This window comes from Chroicocephalus ridibundus, chromosome 17 (genome assembly GCF_963924245.1).
Source record: "Chroicocephalus ridibundus chromosome 17, bChrRid1.1, whole genome shotgun sequence".
NCBI lineage: Eukaryota > Metazoa > Chordata > Aves > Charadriiformes > Laridae > Chroicocephalus > Chroicocephalus ridibundus.
The window spans coordinates 4,758,611-4,777,926 of record NC_086300.1 but is presented as its reverse complement, the minus strand read 5'-3'; the positions used below and the strand labels follow the sequence as shown (position 1 = coordinate 4,777,926).

At 42.3% G+C, this 19,316-nt stretch overlaps 1 protein-coding gene across 1 annotated transcript; it reads left to right on the top strand.

The window, feature by feature from the left end:
• Window positions 1-15: 15 nt before the first annotated feature.
• DDX42 (DEAD-box helicase 42) lies at window positions 16-19,244 on the top strand. Its single transcript, XM_063354349.1, has 18 exons — window positions 16-110; window positions 1,987-2,223; window positions 3,078-3,228; window positions 3,837-3,898; window positions 4,935-4,971; window positions 6,405-6,554; window positions 6,857-6,961; window positions 7,555-7,674; window positions 8,736-8,912; window positions 9,366-9,494; window positions 10,385-10,484; window positions 11,159-11,206; window positions 11,694-11,791; window positions 13,097-13,373; window positions 14,028-14,254; window positions 15,552-15,662; window positions 16,452-16,553; window positions 17,180-19,244. Exons 2-18 carry the CDS (start codon window positions 2,003-2,005, stop codon window positions 17,924-17,926), a joined length of 2,862 nt encoding a protein of 953 aa, XP_063210419.1. The 5' UTR covers window positions 16-110; window positions 1,987-2,002; the 3' UTR covers window positions 17,927-19,244.
• Window positions 19,245-19,316: the final 72 nt, after the last annotated feature.

Sequence of the window (19,316 nt, the reverse complement as noted above, 5' to 3'; positions counted from 1 at the left end):
AGCACGTCACGCACGTACGCGCGTTGGTGCGTGGGTACGTCGCGTCTCCACCCCACCCCCCCGCCCCGGTAACCGGGGAAGCGGCGGCCGGCGGCTGCGGTGCCCGAGGGGTGAGTGAGGGGGCGCGGGGCCGGGCGGCGCGGCGCGGCGGCTCCTCCTCCTTCTCCCCGCCGGCGGCCCCCACGGGCGGGAGGTGCCGGGACCGCGGCCTAGTCCGGGCTCGGGCAGCCTGGGCCTGGTCCGCACAAAGAGCCCGCCCCCGTGCCGGGGCCCCGCGGGCGGGAAGGGCTGTGAGAGGCCCCGCTATCGGCTCCGTGGGCCAGGAGAGCGTAGTGAGGGCGAGCCGTGCCTCCCGCCGCTGCCGCCTGCCCTGGCGCAGGGGGCTCCCCGCGGCACCGGGCCGCCTGTCTCCTGCGGTGCCCGGGAAAGGGTGATGGCGGGGGGCGGGGGGGTGTCCCCTCCTCTCGCAGCCGCCGGGAACGGGAGCGGCTAAGACATATTGCTGCCTTTCTCTCACATCCAGGGAATCCGTAGAAAGGGTCTGTGCCTTCGCTTTTCCTCCCTGGGAGCGGCGTTCACAGGGAAGCAAAGCCTCGGCAGTTAGCCCGCGGTCTCACTCTGCGTTTCGTTGCTCTCACTGGTTGGCTCTGTGGGCAGACAGACCAAATTTTGTACATTTGCGGCTGTATGACAGAATAAAAGAATGTTTTCTTTTGTTTCCTTGGGTGTTGGGAGGGGAAGAACAGTCGATAAGTACAGCAAGGAAGATCCCTTAAAATCAGATGTGATAACTTAAGACTGCTTGCTGTGCTGTCAGCAGCAGAAGTGCGAAGTTACACCTTTCATCCATTTGTTGTACATTTTGTTCTATTATTTGCCACACATCTGCAGGTGTGAAAGCTGCAAGGTATGTCAGTGCAAGTGGGAAAACAGGACATCTCTGTCAGCTGCTGACATGGAGATCTGAACAGCAGAGTTTTCCCCAAAGTCTCCTAGTGAGCTTTGGTCTAGGCTTGAGATTTATTGAGCGACTCCCAAGCTGGCAAATGTTCTGCACAGGGACCAGTACCAGTATGTACTCTCAGATTATTTTGAAGTTGTTTCTCCTGACAGTGAATTCTGATCTCATTGGAGGATCCTCACTCAATGTGAGGATTTGTTTACTAAGACTTGGAGCCTTTGGGCCATCTAATTATAATGCACTTGAAAGCAGTGGGTGTCATACTGTCCTTGGCTGCCTTAAAGGTATGTCTCACTTGACCATGCAGATGAAATAATTAAATTACTTGGAACGGGAAGTGTGTATCTTAGTATATCAGTTCAGTCTGCTCTTCGTCTGACTTAGAAAACGGAGTTCCAGGGCGGCATGTTACATGGAGTATTTAAAATGCGGTATGAAAAATGTAGGTTGGAGAACATATACGTGGCTAAAGATGCTTTCTGAAGAAGAGGGAGTTGACTTTTAGGCAGAAGTGTGCCTTGTCTCATAATGGAGCGGTGTGCTGTGTGCTGCTTTGGGCCCCCTTTTTTAGAGGCTCCTAGATTGCAGTAGTGTGGTATTTACAAAGCTATGAAGCACTCAAGGATGGGGCTGTATGGACATGCAGAATATGTACTGAGTTGACTTTTCGTCTCTTGTTCCTCATGATGTTCAAAGTTCTGGCCTTGGGTTTGTTTGTCTTAGATTGCAAAACAGACAAGACAGGCAACATCTTAAGTACACTTGAGTAGTCATTGAGGGGCATGATCTGCTTTGGAAGACAACCTCTTTTATTCATTTTTCAAATAGTGGATGCATTCGTACTTACAAAAAAAAGAACAAAGCTCAGTCCCTTTTGGGAAACAGATTAAATTCTTGTCAGTCACATTTCCACAAGTCTCTTTATCATGACTGAAGTAATCCACTTACAAGAAAAATTGTGACAATTAAATATTTAACTGTCTAAAGCAGAAAGGGCATTAATTTGTCTTTTCTGATTTTAACAGATATATTGGGGACATCATGAATTGGAATAAAGGTGGACCTGGGACTAAGAGAGGCTTTGGGTTTGGTGGATTTGCCATAACACCTGGGAAAAAAGAGGAGCCTAAGCTCTCTCAACAGTCTCATAGTGCTTTTGGAACAGCCGGTTCTTCTGCTGCATTTGCGAAATCAGGACCTCCTCAGCTGCCTTCTTTCTACAAAATTGGGTCAAAGCGAGCAAATTTTGATGAAGAGAATGCGTAAGTATGGTTATTTCTTGTGTGTGTCCTAGCTCTGGATCTCAGTGTTTTAAAGTTTCCAAGGTCAGGGAAAGTATCTGTGACATTTATGAGGTTTAGTTCTTTAGAAAAACCTGCTCAAGAATCAATGCCTTAACACTGCATTATGGTGTAACAGAACCCCAGGAGCTTTATGGCAATCGGGTCAAGAAAAACAGAGCTAGTCACCTGCAGGTATCCTTGCTTTGCAGCAGACTTTTGGTGTCACTCTGGACTGATTATTTACCCTTTCTCTGGGTGTCAGCCCATCGTCTATAAAATGAAAATGATAATACATCCTTGCCTTTAAATGTATTTAAAGGACTGTGAGGTACTACAGCAGCCCGTGGAGAGCTCTCCTCTAGCTTTCCCCTCCCTAAGAACGTATCTCAGCTGAGCCTCAGTCAGCTCAGTCTCATTCATGCTGTGGTCTGAACAAGACTTTGCCTGAGGTGATGTGTTCAGAATTGGAGCCGAGCAGGATACATTTAGGGGTTGTTTGCACAGGGGAACATTCAACTCCACTTTTCTTTACTAAGAAAGCTGCATAAATGCATTGAATAGAAGGAAGGCCAGAAAATCATCCTATATTCACCAGCCTGGGAGGGCCACTCAAGAAGATCAGTTTCATCACATCTCTTTGCACTTCTACCACTTTTAGCTTACAAAATGAATAATTGTGAATAACTGAGTAAGTGTCAACATTTATTCCTGTGTACATACTGACTTTTGTTATCCATCTCTGTGTGGGAAACTTGACTCAACTCAGAAACCACAAAAGACAGCATGGTGCTGTAGATTATGTGTTGACTGAGCCATTGTTTGTTTCTTTTCAGGTACTTTGAGGATGAAGAGGAAGATTCCAGCAATGTTGAATTGCCGTACATTCCCGCAGAGAATTCCCCCACTCGCCAGCAGTTTCATTCCAAATCAGCAGACTCTGACAGCGATGATGATCCTCTGGAGGCATTCATGGCTGAAGTGGAGGCAAGACCTGGCTCGTGAAATATTTATTAATTTATGGGGCCATACTTCGCTCCAGTCAGGAGCAGCAAGTGTCACGCATGGCTTTGGCAGATGTATTCAGAGAGTCACTTAGCTTTTGGTTTTTATGTAAGATGCTATGTTAATTAGAACTCAAAGGTGGATTAGATGGGGAGAGGATGGATATGATTTACAGTAGCTTAACTAGCTGTTTTAAGCATGTCAGGGCAATACCACAAAGAGCTTTGTGTATCTCTGAATATGAAATTAAGGTTTTGTGCATTTTACACTACTTGAATTGAAATGATTTGTATTTATCAGGAGCTGTTCCTTAGCTACAGTTCTGTTACTCACTGGATTCTACCACAGTGTTTTCAGGAGGAATATGAAGAATGTACTTTTTCAACAACATTGCCAAGAAGTTACAGTGTATAAATTTCAAAGGAATTAGTAGACTTTATTTAGCATAGTAGGATATGGAACAAGAGAAAGTTTAGTCCAAAGAAGTGTTGTCTGTGTGGCATGATGGTCTAGTTATGTAGGAACATTTTTCCCTTCCATGTTTTATTATCTTGGGGTTTTTAACATGTCATAATTTTATGACCTGTTAGGATCAAGCTGCTCGAGACATGAAGAGACTTGAAGACAAAGACAAGGAAAAAAAGAATGTTAAGTAAGTTCTCTTTTATAATTCTCATGCCTGCCTGTGACTTGTATGGTGCTAAGAGAATTCCAATGCATTTTGTTGATGATGATTGTTTTGTAGTCAATATAATATATAGATAGTAAACAGCGTTAATCAGTGCATGATATCCCCCATGGGTAAAGTTCTGTGCAATACAAATTTAATAATAGGAGGGATGAATCCATTGCGGCATCCTGTGGTAAAATGTAACAACACTGCGAGTTATCTCATGCGAGAAGCCTTTCTAGGCCACACAAACTGGGGCAACGCATTGTGCTACTACCACCTTCCAGATCAGCCTGAATACTTTTTCTTCTTTCCACATCCTTGCAGTGATCAGGATGCTTTAGTTTAAAATTCCGTTAATGTGAGCAAAATAACTCAGTGCTGCTGTACCTGTAGTCCTGGAGATTCTTCCAAACTTGAACTAGGTTTTAAGACACTCCCTGTAAATCTGATGTATTAGGTAGCATGTGACAATTGGGATACTGTATTTGGAATTTAAAAACAGTTTACAGTTTTGCAGCTTATCTGTCTGTTTTGACCAAGAAAAATAATTATGCTATTGATTCTTGATATAAATGTCAGATACATTGTTAGAACTTGCATTGCATGGGGTTGATCAGATTATACATGGTCCTGAAACAGAACACCGGATCCAAATCACCACCTGGGGAAGTTCTGAACTGGATTTGCACTTCCTGGCTCATATTCCTCTTCAGTTATGGGACTTCTGTAGCATCAAGAGCTTAGACCAGGATGATCTTTGATGTGGCATCTACTGGGAAGACGGAGTCCTAATCTTTCAGTCTCGTTAATAGAAGTAAAAAGAAGTCTTTGCAGGGTCGCTGTTATGGTTGGCACCAAATACGAAAACTCCATGGGTTGGGATTATAAATGTTACTGAGTTATTAGTGTTGTGTCTTCCACGAAATATGGAGCTCAGCACTAATCACATGAAAGTATGGAGCTGAGTATGTGGAACACTTGCAGGGAAGTTTTTTTTCTCCGCTTGTTTTTCCAGGGGTATTCGAGATGACATTGAAGAGGAAGATGACCAAGTGAGTTCGTATGCAGTCTTTCTATCTTGTTTTTTTTTGTTGTGTTGGGTTTTCTTTGTATCTTCCGTCCCCAAATATATAGCTACTAGGTACAAACAAAACTCCAGTATCACGCACAGTAGCCGGACAATTCATCAGGAAGCTCTAGTGGCTACCCTGCTGTCTCTACCCTTCTAGGTGTTTCACTTAAAAAAAAAAAAAGAATATTAGGAGACAATTTCATTCTTTTTTGACTCCGTTTAAGATTTTTTTCAGTCAGTTTGAACTTCAGCTTCCAGTGTCTGAGGGTCTCATCAAATTTGAAATTAGCAGAATCAACTAACCTGGAGCACCAGTGAGAGGCTGTTAAACCATGGAGGCTATTTGCAGTGAAATTTCATGTCTGTTAAGGGCAAAAATTGTGCTTTTTGCTCTTTATTTTCAGAGGAGCTCCAGTTCTGATTGAGGATTATAGGCATCGCTGCGACAGAAATAATAAAGAGGAAAGACTTCATTTCAAAATGTACCTTACTACTAAGTTGTAATTAATAACTGTTGTGTTATGAGCAATAACGTAGAGCATGGAAGGGTTGTCTGGCCTCTAGGCCTTTGCTTCCAGTTTGGTGAGTGTAGCTGTGCTAAAGTTTGAGCAAAGGTGACTTACACTTGGAGACAGCTGTTGTTCAAGTGTGTTGTGTGCGTATCTATGTGACGGAGTGGTAGTTGGCCATGCAGATGAAAAAGCCAGATGAGTGTATATACACTTACTTGTAATGGAACCTTGCTTTAAAAATCTGAGCTTAAATAACTACTTGAAAGTCAAGTGAGGCTGATGTTTTCTCCATGAGAATGCCTTGGTGTGCCAGTGAGATTCTGAGACACATACGTATTTGTGAGCTGTACGTATAGCATGTGACAGTGACTTCTGACTTGGCCTTGTGTTGAAGGACTCTTCTGAAATAGCTTCTTTCCCGTTTGCTGTTGACTCTCTCAATGCAAAATAAGTGTATTTTCATTTCTTGGAGTCTAGTGAGGGGAAGTGGAGAACCTATTTTTGGCATAGTGAGTTTAAAAATATGTAAACATCATATGCTTAGTAACATCGTGTTGTTTTTTAAAAACCTGCAGCGTTTTTACTTGTGGAGTAGATTCTTCTATTGTTAAAGCCTAAGAAGTCTTGGTAGAAGGAGTTGTTAAGCAGACATGTGAGAGAAGAAGTTTGGTTTTTGAAAGCATTTTGTGGTTTGACACTTTAGTTGCTTTCTTTGTACTTACTGTCCTTCTTCTGGAGATAACTGTTGGTATTTATTAGAAGAATCAGGTCTAGTGAACGGTTTTTTCCTCCATGGTGGGTGTGAAAGCAAACAGCCATCTAGCATATACATCATTTAAACAAATATAGTAGTATTTTTGTATCCTATTGTATGTGATTTTACTGATATGTTTTGCTGCAGGAAGCTTATTTTCGCTACATGGCTGAAAACCCCACTGCTGGTGTGGTCCAAGAAGAGGAAGAGGATAACCTGGAGTATGACAGTGATGGGAATCCAATTGCGCCGTCCAAGAAAATCATTGATCCTCTTCCACCTATTGACCATTCAGAGGTAGGAAGGAACTTTAGTCCACTCTGTTCTGGCTGAGGCATTCTAGAGAGCAGGAGCTAAGATGGAGGTTGAAATACACTTCTGTCCCCCGTGTGTACTGAAGTCATACACTTCAGTATGACTCAGGCGGCAGGTGCTGTGCCACTTGAGTCATACTGAAGATCCTTCAAATGACTTCACATTAAACTAATGTTCTTGCAGATAATTAAGACCTTTTTCTCAAAAGGACCCTTTCCCTCCAAAACTAAGTGTACAGAGAGAGAATCTTGAGTCCTGGACTAACTGAGTAATTACCCTTGCAGATCGAATACCCACCGTTTGAGAAAAATTTCTATGATGAGCATGAGGAGATCACCAGTCTCACCCCGCAGCAAGTGGTGGAGTTACGTCATAAGCTAAATCTCCGGGTAAGCTGGTCGCAAAACTGTCCTCCTAGGATCTTCTCACTCCCATTTTTTTGACTGCCTTAGTAGTTTTAATGAAGATTTTCACAGGGAACACCAGTTTTTGAATACCAAGCCTCTTGGATACCTTCAGTGACTTTGATTTAAGGGAGCTTGGTTTTCCTCAGCAGTTCTTAAAAGTCTTCTCTGGACTTCTCAAAGTGGGCACCCAGGATTGCCAGTTGCATGGTTGCATTCGGACTAAAGAACTAGGAATTGAAACCAGAAATATTATATGCGAGAATTCTTTGCTATTTGTGACATGTTAATGTGGTGGCTTTCTGTGAAGGGAATTATTTGGGGAAGAAGGAGACCAATTATACAAGGGGGTAGTATGATGTTTAGTAGCTTATGTTGATTGACAATTTATCTGAATTTTTGTACCTGAAAGTCCTATTTACACAACACATCTGGAAATTGCACTTTCTTAAACTTACATCTATTAAAAAATAAAAAGCCATTTCCGGAGATAGAGAGACACTTTTTTCATCTTTCTACATATTGCTCTTTGTTTTTCTCTTACTTTTCGTGAACAAAGATATGTTTCTGTTTCTAAGGTCTCCGGTGCCGCTCCTCCAAGGCCTGGCAGTAGTTTTGCGCATTTTGGGTTTGATGAGCAACTTATGCATCAAATTAGGAAATCTGAGTATACCCAGCCCACTCCTATACAGTGTCAGGTGAGTGTTGTTACTTCTCTAACATCTAAAGAGAACTAATAGAACACACGCAAAGGTCCCTAGTCCGTATGACGATATGTAGTTTCCTATATAGAGCTGTCACAGAGAAATATAATTTCTATTTTTGTAGGAAAATAGCTATGATATTTTTTGAATAGAAGTATGCTCACTTTTATTTCTTGTTAAATGACCACTGTAAATAAATCTATATACTTTTCTTCATTTGTCTGTTAGTGAACAACATTCAAGTGACATCTCTTGCTTATAGAAATGTATGGAAGTTTTTTTAAGATCTTTTTAGAAATTTTATTAAAAATAACGATAGCAATAGCCGAGTTGAGTGCCATACATTGTCAGCTTTCTTCCTTTAAATAGCTTATATTTGGATGCCTTGTAACTAGACGAAATATGCAACAAGGCATTTTTTAATTTCTTTTGGCAGTTACAATAAATGCCACATGAGCTGGACCGTTTAACTGCTTATTCCTTGGAGAGCCTTGCAAGCAAAAGGGATTCTACTGCTTATGTAAACTGATTACCATAAGTAATTACGGTTATCAATAATGTGATTATAACCACACCGCTTCAGATGCTTGTCTTGAAGTAAAAAAAATGACATAGTGCTGTGTCCAAGGGATGTGCGTTAGGACCTTAGTCCATACTACTTGTAAAAACCTGTGGTTGAGAGATCCTTGTAGCAACCGTAGGGATTCAGCACTCAGAATGGCTAAAGAAAGAGTAGGGTCAGAGAATTTGTCTTTTAGTGTTCTTACAGCTGGTCTAGATGCGTTTGTGGACATGTAAATATATCCTTGGGGTGTTGTACTCTGCCCAAACATTGGTTTCATGTAGGACACCAACAGTCATAACGTGATAATTGCTTCCGGCCCTTAAAACAAACTAATTCAGATCTGGCAATAAAACTGTGGAAGGATCGATGTATGTTGCTATGAGTCTCCTGTAATGTGCTTTCGTCTTGTTGTCTGAGTTGTCATGTAAGATCTAGCACAAGAATATGCTATGGTAGGCATAATATGGGTTTAGAATCTCCTTATTTTTAGGGTGTTCCAGTTGCACTAAGTGGCAGAGATATGATTGGGATAGCTAAGACTGGAAGCGGAAAAACAGCAGCCTTCATCTGGCCGATGTTGATTCACATCATGGATCAAAAGGAGCTTGAACCGGGGGATGGTCCCATTGCAGTGATCGTATGCCCGACCAGAGAGCTTTGCCAACAGGTAGGTGTATAGAAAGCATGTATGTGCCATACGGTGTTCTTACAGAAGAAAGCAAAATTCTGGGCAGAAATTATCAGAAAACCTCAGTAAACTCTTACACCTGTTTTTGTTGAAGGATCATGACAAATCGGAAATTGTTAATTTTTGCACGGGGCTCCCATATTATTCCCAAGTATTAAGAATGCTGGGAATGCATTGCCACAAATTGTGTATGTAAAAGGATGTATGTCTAATAGGTTAAATTGCAATTGGATGCCTAAATAGGTTTCCCAAATAAAGTATTGGAAATTATCCACAAGTATTGAAGTATTTAGCCCAGAGGATTTCTGAATAATTTCATTAAGTTATTGGCTGAAAAGTGGATTTCAGGAGCTGGACTGTATTTCCGAGGTAGCTATATTTTCTCAGATGTGTCTAACGTGGACTGTGATGTGCTGTGTTTAAAATTCTCAGATCCATTCTGAATGTAAGCGCTTCGGTAAGGCATATAATCTACGCTCTGTAGCTGTGTATGGAGGAGGAAGCATGTGGGAGCAAGCCAAAGCCCTCCAGGAGGGAGCAGAGATAGTTGTCTGCACACCAGTAAGTACCTGAACGTGCACAGTGCAATTTTTTGCTGCTTAACTGAAGCTGAGTCAGATTTTTAATATCGTCAGCGATGCAGAATTTGTTCTCTGATTGCTGAAATCTAGGTTCTTCACAGGTTGTCGGATGTTGAGGGCAAATATGCTGGGATTATTTGTGTTCCAAAAGAAATTGAAAGAGATTAAGTACGATTTCCAATAGAAGAGAGAGTAGCCAGCAAGATCTGCTTGAATCAGTGTCAGTTGTGTGCAATACCGGTGTCTGATTGCTGAGCTTTAAATTCCTGAAGAGAATTCCCAGAATGTCATGAACCTGAGTGCCATCGTACTGAGTCAGCGTAGATTCAGTGGCAGTAACGCTGAAGGGTTGAAACATTGAATCGGAATGGGTGTTAATGCTGAACCAGGGATTTAAATGAAGACCTTCGTCAACTGACTTCGCTTATTGCAAAAACTAGTTGCGAACTTGTGCAAAACTGAGCAACTAATGATTGGGAGTTTTATTGTGGCTATTTATTGGGATATTAGGCAAGAAAACAAAGCATGAAGAACCCTTGTGCCAAATATTGTGGGATTAAATAGCCAGTTCATAATTAAAATTTAATTGTACTGAAGACTAGAGAATTTTAGGATCTCAGCGCTGTTAACCTTGAAAATCCAGTCCTAAAATTCAGCTTGTGCAGTACAGTTGATGAGAGTTTCAGGAGTCTGTTTCTGTGACTTGAATACTGACACTTACTTCTTTAGTGAAGCCTTAGATATTTTCTGTTCTAAGTCTCTGGTAAGTGAGGATAAAGTTAAGTGAGGAAAGTTAAGTGCTTGAAGGTCGCATGTATTAATGTATTTTAAAATATGCTTTAAAAACTTGGCTTTTTTTATTTTTAATAGGGTCGTTTAATTGATCATGTGAAAAAGAAAGCTACAAACCTTCAGAGAGTCACTTACCTTGTGTTTGATGAAGCTGACAGAATGTTTGATATGGGTTTTGGTATGTAATGAATGAAGGTCACTGTTTTGGAAAACAGCGATGTCTAGTTCCCAGCTTAATACGGTTGTTTATAACCCCTGTATCTTCATATACTTGCAAATACATTAAGGAAGTACTTAAGAGACAATATAGACGTATTTAAAGGTCTAATATCTGGTGGTATAGAGAGATCACCAATGTCCTGTTGATGTTGAAGTCCAAAAAACCTGATTTTTATTGTAGAGTTGTTGAATAACTTTTGGGAAGTTTTGTCTTTGATTCTATGTGTACAAACTAGTGGTGTTAAAAGAACTTTCTACTTTATTGGAAGAGGTTTGGTCATTCGGATCGGCATGATTTTGAATTTGTGCTCAAGAATCATGGGACACAGCAAAGATTTGACAGTACTCTAATACTGCAAACAGAGGGAGGCATTTTTAAGATGCACAGGGTATGCACAGGCTCAGCTAGGGTCTTTGCTTCTGGTACTTTTTTGCTGAAGGAACTTCCAGAAGTTTATTTTTATAGCAAAGGAACTTCTGTTGTGCAGCAAAGAGCAGCTGGAAGTCACAGTGTAACATGAATTCTGAGAGGCACTCATTCCCTCTGTGGTTATTTGTTAAATAAAACAACAAAGTTGCATTTTGAGTTATTCTGCTAAATAATGAGCATTACCTTTTCCCTCCCCTTTCCAGAATATCAGGTCAGATCAATTGCAAGCCACGTACGTCCTGACAGACAGAGTAAGTATAAGCACGTTTCAGGCTAAACTCCTGAGAGTCGAAGGCGGGTATATGGTGGGCTACCAGTTAAGAATCTGGAACAGAGATTGGGTTTCCTGTTCTTGATGCAGCCGCGCAATGAGAGTGTGCTGGTGTTAATTCTCAGTGTGGGCTGTTGGGAGGGAGCGCTTGTGAGTGTGGTTAAACGTCCGTACTTGTTCATCATGTAATCCCTCCGCAGACTTTACTCAGGGAAAAGATGATTAGCTGCATTAATATTAGTATGCCTTGAGATCCTGTGTTGTAAGCTGCCGTGAAAGAACGTTCACAGCGGTGCCGCTTATTATGCACTTCTAGTTTCTAATGCCATGAAATGCGTTTCCACTTTGAGGTATTTTAATAGTGTGATTGATAATTTTCATTAGAACCGGTAGAACAAACTGTAGCTTCAGATCACTGACAAGGAAAATGTATTTTTCACTGAGTTCGAATACTGTTTTTCTTTTAGCCCTCTTGTTCAGTGCCACTTTCCGTAAGAAGATTGAGAAATTGGCCCGAGACATTCTGATCGACCCAATTCGAGTTGTGCAGGGAGACATTGGGGAGGTAATTACTTCTAAGACAGAGAAACAGACCATCCTGGTTCTATTGTCTGAAAGTTATGTTAAACTGCTGTAGTCGTCATTTATATTTAAGAGTAAATACTTTGTGCCTAACAAAAAACAGTAAGGGTTTGGGCTTTTTCTTATTTTATTGAGCTTTCTTTCTGCCAACAAATACTCTTGTAGTGATGGGAGGTTTCATCAAGGAGTGAAACAACATTAATGCAGTGATTGATTTTTATTTTTTTTTTTTAATGAGGAGAATCAGTGGGTATATCCTTTTGTTTTAAAACTATAAATAAATAGCAGTTTTTGCAATGAAGGATTTCAGCTGGTTTATGTGGGAAAGTTGATTCTATACTTGCTTGACAGTAGCAGTTGAACTATTAGCAGACTGGGGATTCGGTAATACATCAGTGAAGTGGGCAGATTACACTTGCTGTGAAGAAACTTTGTTTATAATGTATGAAAACTGTTGAGAAGTTTCACAAGATGCCTTCAGAACATTCTTCTTTTAACCAGTTCTCTGCATATTTTTTTTTTTTTCAATCAGGAATGTGAGGCATCCCTTTTTAACAAAAAATTAATGGCTACCTGAAGCCCCTTCTTTGTGGGAAAATGTTCTTTCTAAACGTCGCTTAAGAAGCGAAGCAGCTTTCCTAGCTCAATCACATGGTTTCTTTTCTTTAATCTAAATTATTACTCTGTTAGGAGAGCATCATCCTTGGAATAATTAATGTGTAAAAATTAAATATTTCGGAGAAACTTCCAGAGGGCGCTGTGGGCTCCACGGCACTTTTATTACCTGCAATCGGGAACGCACAGGGAGTCTGTTCATACCTCCCTTCTTCCTGACTCCGAGCGCACGTCACAGCTCACAGAGGAACTTTCTCTGATTGCCATATGAATAACTTCTACTGATGAGCATCCTCTCCATCTCAGACCCTGCTCTTGCACAGCCTATTTTAGATGTTAGTAGCATCTGTCGCAAGAGCATCTGAACTGCAAGTACCCATCTTTAGATCAGTAGGGTGCTAAACTGCGCCATGCCAAAGGCTGCACTTTGCCTCTCTCAGGTTTAGCAGAGAGTAGCTCATTTAACCCCTGCCCTTTCTGCGCTGTGAAAATAAAGCGCTCGGCATTTAGACAGGAGCTGAAACCACTTTTAAAGGAGAATTTTGGTCTCCTGCTTCTCCACTTTGCATTCTCACACCTAGTTTAAATTCCTGGGTTTATTCTGCCATCTGTGTGTGTTTGCCACGCTGTCATTTCTGTCCTGTGTTATTGCTTGTCTTACTTCTCCCTCTAGGCAAATGAAGATGTTACTCAAATTGTGGAGATTTTCCCCTCTGGCCCTAGCAAATGGAACTGGCTGACTCGACGCCTCGTGGAGTTCACATCTTCTGGGAGCGTTCTCCTCTTTGTCACCAAGAAGGCAAATGCAGAAGAGCTGGCCAATAATCTTAAGCAGGAGGATCATAATCTGGGGCTGCTTCATGGTGACATGGACCAGAGTGAGAGGAATAAAGTCATTTCAGAATTTAAGAAAAAGGGGATCCCAATACTGGTAGCTACTGATGTGGCAGGTATGTGATGTTCTACGAAACAGCAGCTCAGACAAGATACCAGCAGAAAGGCTAACACATGTCAGTGGAAGGCAGCAAGGCTGGCGTCTACACCTGCTGGGCATGGTGTTACAGACATTTTTTCAGAAGTACCCAGTGTTAGCAAGGTGGTTTATTTTTAAAGTCTTTTAATGGTGTTTAAATTACAGTCCGACCAATATTTTTTAATATACAGAAAGAAAATAAGCTCATTCTTAAGGAAGTAGTTGCTATTTGTTAATCAGCTGACACATTATGCATGCTGAAATGAAGAGGAAATGGATGTGCTTGAAGCCTCCTCTAGAACAGCTTCTGTACCCAGATGTTTAGCTGAACAATGAGTGAATTTCAGTGTCCTTTAATAAAGCCCTCTCTCTTCCTTGGAATAACAGTCATTTAAAGAGACCTCTTCCATCTCCAGTCCTGGGAACTTGGGGATGGGTGTAACTTATACTGCTCTTGGGGAAGCTATTGCTGCACTTAAGGCACTAAAACTTGTTGTTATCTTAACTGGGGTGTGATCCTGTGGAAACTCCTTTTTATGCTGGAGCAGAATGAAGTGATATACTGGTGTGAATGGGATTGCTTTGAGGTCATTCAGGATAATCACGCTTACCTCTATGTTCTTTATTACAGCTCGTGGGTTAGATATTCCTTCCATTAAGACTGTCATCAATTACGATGTGGCTCGGGACATAGATACGCACACCCATAGAATTGGTCGTACTGGCAGAGCAGGCGAGAAGGGAGTTGCCTACACTCTGCTGACTCCCAAAGACAGTAACTTTGCTGGTGATCTTGTCAGAAATCTGGAAGGTGCTAATCAACATGTTTCCAAAGAGCTGTTGGATCTAGCAATGCAGGTATGAACAAGCAAGTTGAGTAGAGGAAGGTTCCATCCATGGTTAGCACAAAATCAGCTTTCTCGTTCCATCATGTGTTCGCAGTGACCTTTTGGCAACCTATACTGTTTTTAAGTAGGTTTTCTAGTGTTTTTAATGGCCCGTGAAAGAATCCATGAAGACATGAAGATTTTGGAATGCAGTATGTAATCTATTTTGGGGTCAGGCACTGCCGAGAAAATTAGGAGCTGTAATCTGGCTGATGCCAGCAGAACACCGCAGCTTCGGCGTCTCATTACAATCAGATTTTCGATATGCATTTGTGGCAGGCACCTGGGAAATGCAGCTTAGTTGAAAGCTAAACTAGAAAATAATTACAGGGGCATTCACTCTGTGAAATGGTTGTTGCTTGATCATTATACCTGCTTGGCAGTGCTGTCTGGCAGGCTTGCTATATATAGGTTTGTCAGATAGCTGAAGCAATTGTACTTGCACCTCTGAACTCACCAGCTCTTTAAGTTCTTGTCTTTTGCTGCCCGTGTAGCTGCAAGAGAGCGAAGGTTTTTTGGTTATTCCCAAATGCAGAGATTGATTAGCATGCTTGTGGCTTCATTGCCAAGCAGCTTGGGCACTCATCTGCTAGAAGTAAATATTTTTTCCGAGGTACAGAGGGAGCATTTCCAGAAGGGACGGAATTTGTGAGGCAGAGCTCCGCAGGCTGCCTTTGAGAGGACAGTATGGAAGCTAAATGGCTTGGCTCACGGGCTTCTTCAGGTTTGAAGAAACTACAGGACATAAAAAGAGGTGCAGCCAAGCATTATTTAAAAACCTGGTAATAGGAGGAGGTCTGGTTGGAGTGCCCTTTCCTGGCCACTGCATCTTGCAGGAAGTTTTGCTGACCGAACCTCATTTCTCCGTAGCTGGGCAGCGGGCTACATCGATAAAACCCAAGTATGAGCAAATGCAGAGCTCCCAAGTGAGTAGCATTAGAGATTGCATTTATTCCTGGGTTTATTAGAATGCAAACCCCCAAAACTTTAACATGGATGAAAGTTCAAGACAAAAAATGAGTTTTCAGAAAAAGCATTTGTAACAAAAAGCTTCAGACCCACATAACAGAACTGTTTACAGTTTACTTCCAAAGCGCTGTCTGTCACATCCCATCCCCTTGCAACAGCTGTGGTGTTGAATGGGGAAACAGTGCATTTTTATTGTTCTTTTGAAATGCTCAAAATCTTTCTTTTCTGAGCCTCATTGCATGCATTTATGAAGCTTCTTATTCCATGTGTTGAGAAGCATTTGTCCTTCTTTTGCCCAGAATCCATGGTTCCGGAAATCACGTTTCAAAGGAGGAAAAGGCAAGAAGCTGAATATTGGTGGTGGTGGCTTAGGATACCGTGAACGTCCTGGTCTGGGATCAGAAAATTCTGTAAGTAGAGATGCTGAAGAAGTTGTTTACAGATTTTTGTAACTTTTAAACTTAGTGTTGACTACTCTTTAATTTAAATAATCTTCTTAGTCTGGAGTATAGCCTCTGCTTTCAAAGGTTTTCATAGCTCAGAGTCTTGCAGTTAGTATCAGAAATATCTCAGGCGAAACTGTCCTGTGCTGTAATCCTCTTGTCAAGAAATGCCGCCTTTAGGGCTAGAGTGATCCAGAAGGTTTGGAGATTCTACTCAAAATAGACTGTCAATGCAAAATAAACGCTAACAAATTACTTGAAAAGCTGTTTCCAGGCTGGTTCTTGGCAGCAAAAAAGCTTGCAGCACCGGGAACGCTTACTAAGGTATGTCCACACTAGGAAAACAGCTCATTGCCAATGTGTATGGGGACAGAGTTTAACTGCAGACGTACTGAAAACACGTCACGTTCAGCATTTCTCCAAAAGTCACAGCTGAAGCCTTGTCCACACTTTGTCTTGGCAGTGACCTCTATGAAAATCTCCATTTGATTGCATTTTGCTTTTGCTTGTACTGTAAGGAGCTGGGAAACCCTCCCACTGTTGACTAGTGAGTCACTAAGACTTAATGCATCTTTACTTTTCTGTCGTCCTCAAGGTCATGGGACAAACTGTTCTGCTCAGTGCTCTCCAGAAGTTTGTCATCCTTAGTAGGTGTATTTCCTGAGTGCAGGGTCAAGGTAGATTTGGAGAAAGGCTGAATTGAAAGCGTCTGTGTTGGATAAATCTCTCCAGTTGTCGTTTTGTCTTTTTGCATAGGACCGTGGAAACAACAACAGTGTGATGAGTAACTATGAGGCATACAAGCCATCCACCGGGGCAATGGGAGACAGACTTACAGCAATGAAAGCAGCTTTTCAGGTTGGTTCCATCATTTTTACTCCAAATTCTAACTCAAGAGGAAAGGACATAACATGGAAAAATTTTACTACTGATGATTGAAGACAACTTTTTTCTCCCCTGAAAATGTAGAAACCCCGTTGACTTGAGGGAAGTTGAGTTTTTTGGTAGTTGTGGCCGTGTCTCATCCACTTGGAGCACGCACTCAGCATGGCAATCCAAAGTGGAAGAATTAGTATGCAGGCTGGACACAACATGGTCGCACAAAGTTAATTTACCAAACTTATTTTGTTTTCTGCTGCCTCTTTGCTCGCATTCCCTTCTGGATTCTGCTCCTAGGGTTGATCCTATTTAGGTTGCTTAGCAGCAGTAGTGTAATTGCAATCAAAAGAAACGGAGAACAGAGAAACCCTTTCTCTTCAGTGTAAAAATTAACCCCACAATGGAGGAGTTCCCTTGTTTCTGTGGTCTGGTAGCAGACATCCGTTACTAATTCTGGGTTCGTAAGCACAGCAGGAACGTAATCACTCCAAGACTGACTCCCCAGAATTCAAGACAGGCTTGTGTATGCATGATGACTGCGTGTTTTGTGGTGCAATGTAGAGGCAAACAGGCTCTCTTTTTTTCTTTCCGTTTCTTTCCGGCAGTCCCAGTATAAGAGCCACTTTGTTGCCGCAAGCTTAAATAATCAAAAGACTGGTAGCTCCGCTGCTGGTGCTAGTGGCTGGACCAGCGCTGGGAGCTTGAACTCAGTACCGACGAGTTCAGCACAGCAAAATGCTGCAAATCCTGACAGCCCGATTGCAGCCACCGCAGCAGCAAAGGGTGTTCCAGGTTTCACCAGCACGGGGAATTTGAGTAGCGTTCCCACTTTTCCAAGCGTCGGAGTACAGGGCTTCAACAACACCAATGCCAGCACCAACAATCGAGAAGGCATCGGCAGCAGCAGCACCGGCGTTGCTGCCGCTGGCGGCGGTGGTGGCGGTGGCAGCAGCGGCAGTGGTGGTGGTGGTGGTGGCGGCGGCGGCATTGTCAGAGAACGCTACAACGACAACCGGAACAGTCGCCACAATGAGATCCCGCGCCGCGGAGAGGGTGGTGGTCGCTACAATGATGTGCAACGCCATGGAGAAGGAGGCGGTCGCCACAGTGACGCTTACCGCCACGGAGAGGGCCGACACGGCGACAACCATCGCCACGGTGAAAGCCGGCACTTCGCTGATGTGGGCAGTGGCAATCGCAATAATGGTGATAGCAGGAATAGCAACGAAGGTAGGAACAACGAGAACAGGAATGGTGAGAACAGGAAGGATGCCAACAGCCGAGACAACAAGACAGATGGTTTTGCTGTCCCAGAGCCCCCAAAACGTAAGAAGAGCCGGTGGGACAGTTAAAAGCTGGTGTTTCGCAGCCTGGAATCTCTGCAGGTAGTATTGTCTTTTTCCAGAGGATTTTTTGGGGTTTTTGGTAACTGGTTGTTGAGCGTCTGGGGGAGGAGAAGGAAACCATGCAAACTACCTGTGCAAATCTGGGCCGGTACATCTGCGGACAGATTCACTCTAATGATGTGTACACACAGTGCTTAGTCAAAGAGAAATCATTTTGATAAAGCTCCCTGGGTTCTGCTTTTAAACATTCAGTGCTCAAGTGACTCTCTGCTGGATTTAAAGAGATCTTCTTGACAAGAAAGAAGCTGTTTCACGTCCTTGGAACGTTAAGAAACTGTTGTCCATAGAAGTATAAAGTAGTCTTTTCTTAACCAGCGTTCACATTTAAAAACACCAGTCCATCTAGCGATGCTCAGGAACCCACCTGTTAAACATTAATCTTTCAGCAATTTGTTCAGTATGGTGAGTTCTTCCCCAATCTCTTCCTTTTACATATTCCCTTTTCCCCAAATAATTTGGCCTCCAGGTTGCCCCTTACATCTCTCCCCATCAACTAAGAATGTGTCAATTTGCGTTGCTGAAGGTGGGATGAAGCAAGTTGATTTTTCTTTCCTTTTTTTTTTTGTTTTTTTTTTTTTTTGTTTTTTCCCATTTTTTATGAAGCTGTTCAAGGGATCCTTCTCCAGCCTGGCTAACCACAAATTCCCATGTAGTGTAGGATGGGCTCCCTGGCTTGTTTGTGGTCAGTACATCAATCCCAATCCCATTGCCCAGGTATTTTTTTGCCTTCTTTCCTAATAAACCTTCATTTTGGTGGAAGCCTGCATAGCAAACTCGTTTCTCTGCTGTGCCTACGCGCCCTCTGTTATGAGAGGGCTGAGCGCTTTCTTCTAATTAAAAACAAAAAAAGGGAAAAAAATGTAGATACACCACAACAGTCAAAGGCTGGTGCCCCCCGTGAAGCGTAGCTCGATGAAGAGGCTTCACCCAGAAATTCAGGGACCTGCTGCTCAGAAGCCTTTAGGGAGAACCTGAGAAGCGATTGATGAAGTGGAACAGCTCAAATATCGCCCCATATTGGACACGTGTAGTTAAAACTGTAAAATCTTGCTTGGCCATTTTTAACTCGTTGTGTGTATTACCCGTTTTTTAACATAATTCTTTTTTGCGCCATAAAGGTAAGGAAGAACTCTTTTGTTGAAACACGTCAGCACCCACCTCTGTCTTGTTTCTACCGAAAGAAGTATCAGAAACTGTCAGGTTTTTGTGACGTTGTGATGTTTTCTTTATCAGCTGTGCGTTTACTTTCTGCTTGCTCTAGTAAATGTTTTATTACTGGGACAAAAATACCTAGCACGTGCTTTTTATTCTCCACTTCTTCCTTTGGCTCTTCTGG

Coding starts and splice junctions, on each gene's coding strand:
- DDX42 (XM_063354349.1), top strand. CDS start 2,003: ATGAATTGGAATAAAGGTGGACCTGGGACTAAGAGAGGCTTTGGGTTT. Junction 7,675..8,735: donor CCACTCCTATACAGTGTCAG/GTGAGTGTTGTT, acceptor CCTTATTTTTAG/GGTGTTCCAGTTGCACTAAG. Junction 16,554..17,179: donor CAATGAAAGCAGCTTTTCAG/GTTGGTTCCATC, acceptor TCTTTCCGGCAG/TCCCAGTATAAGAGCCACTT.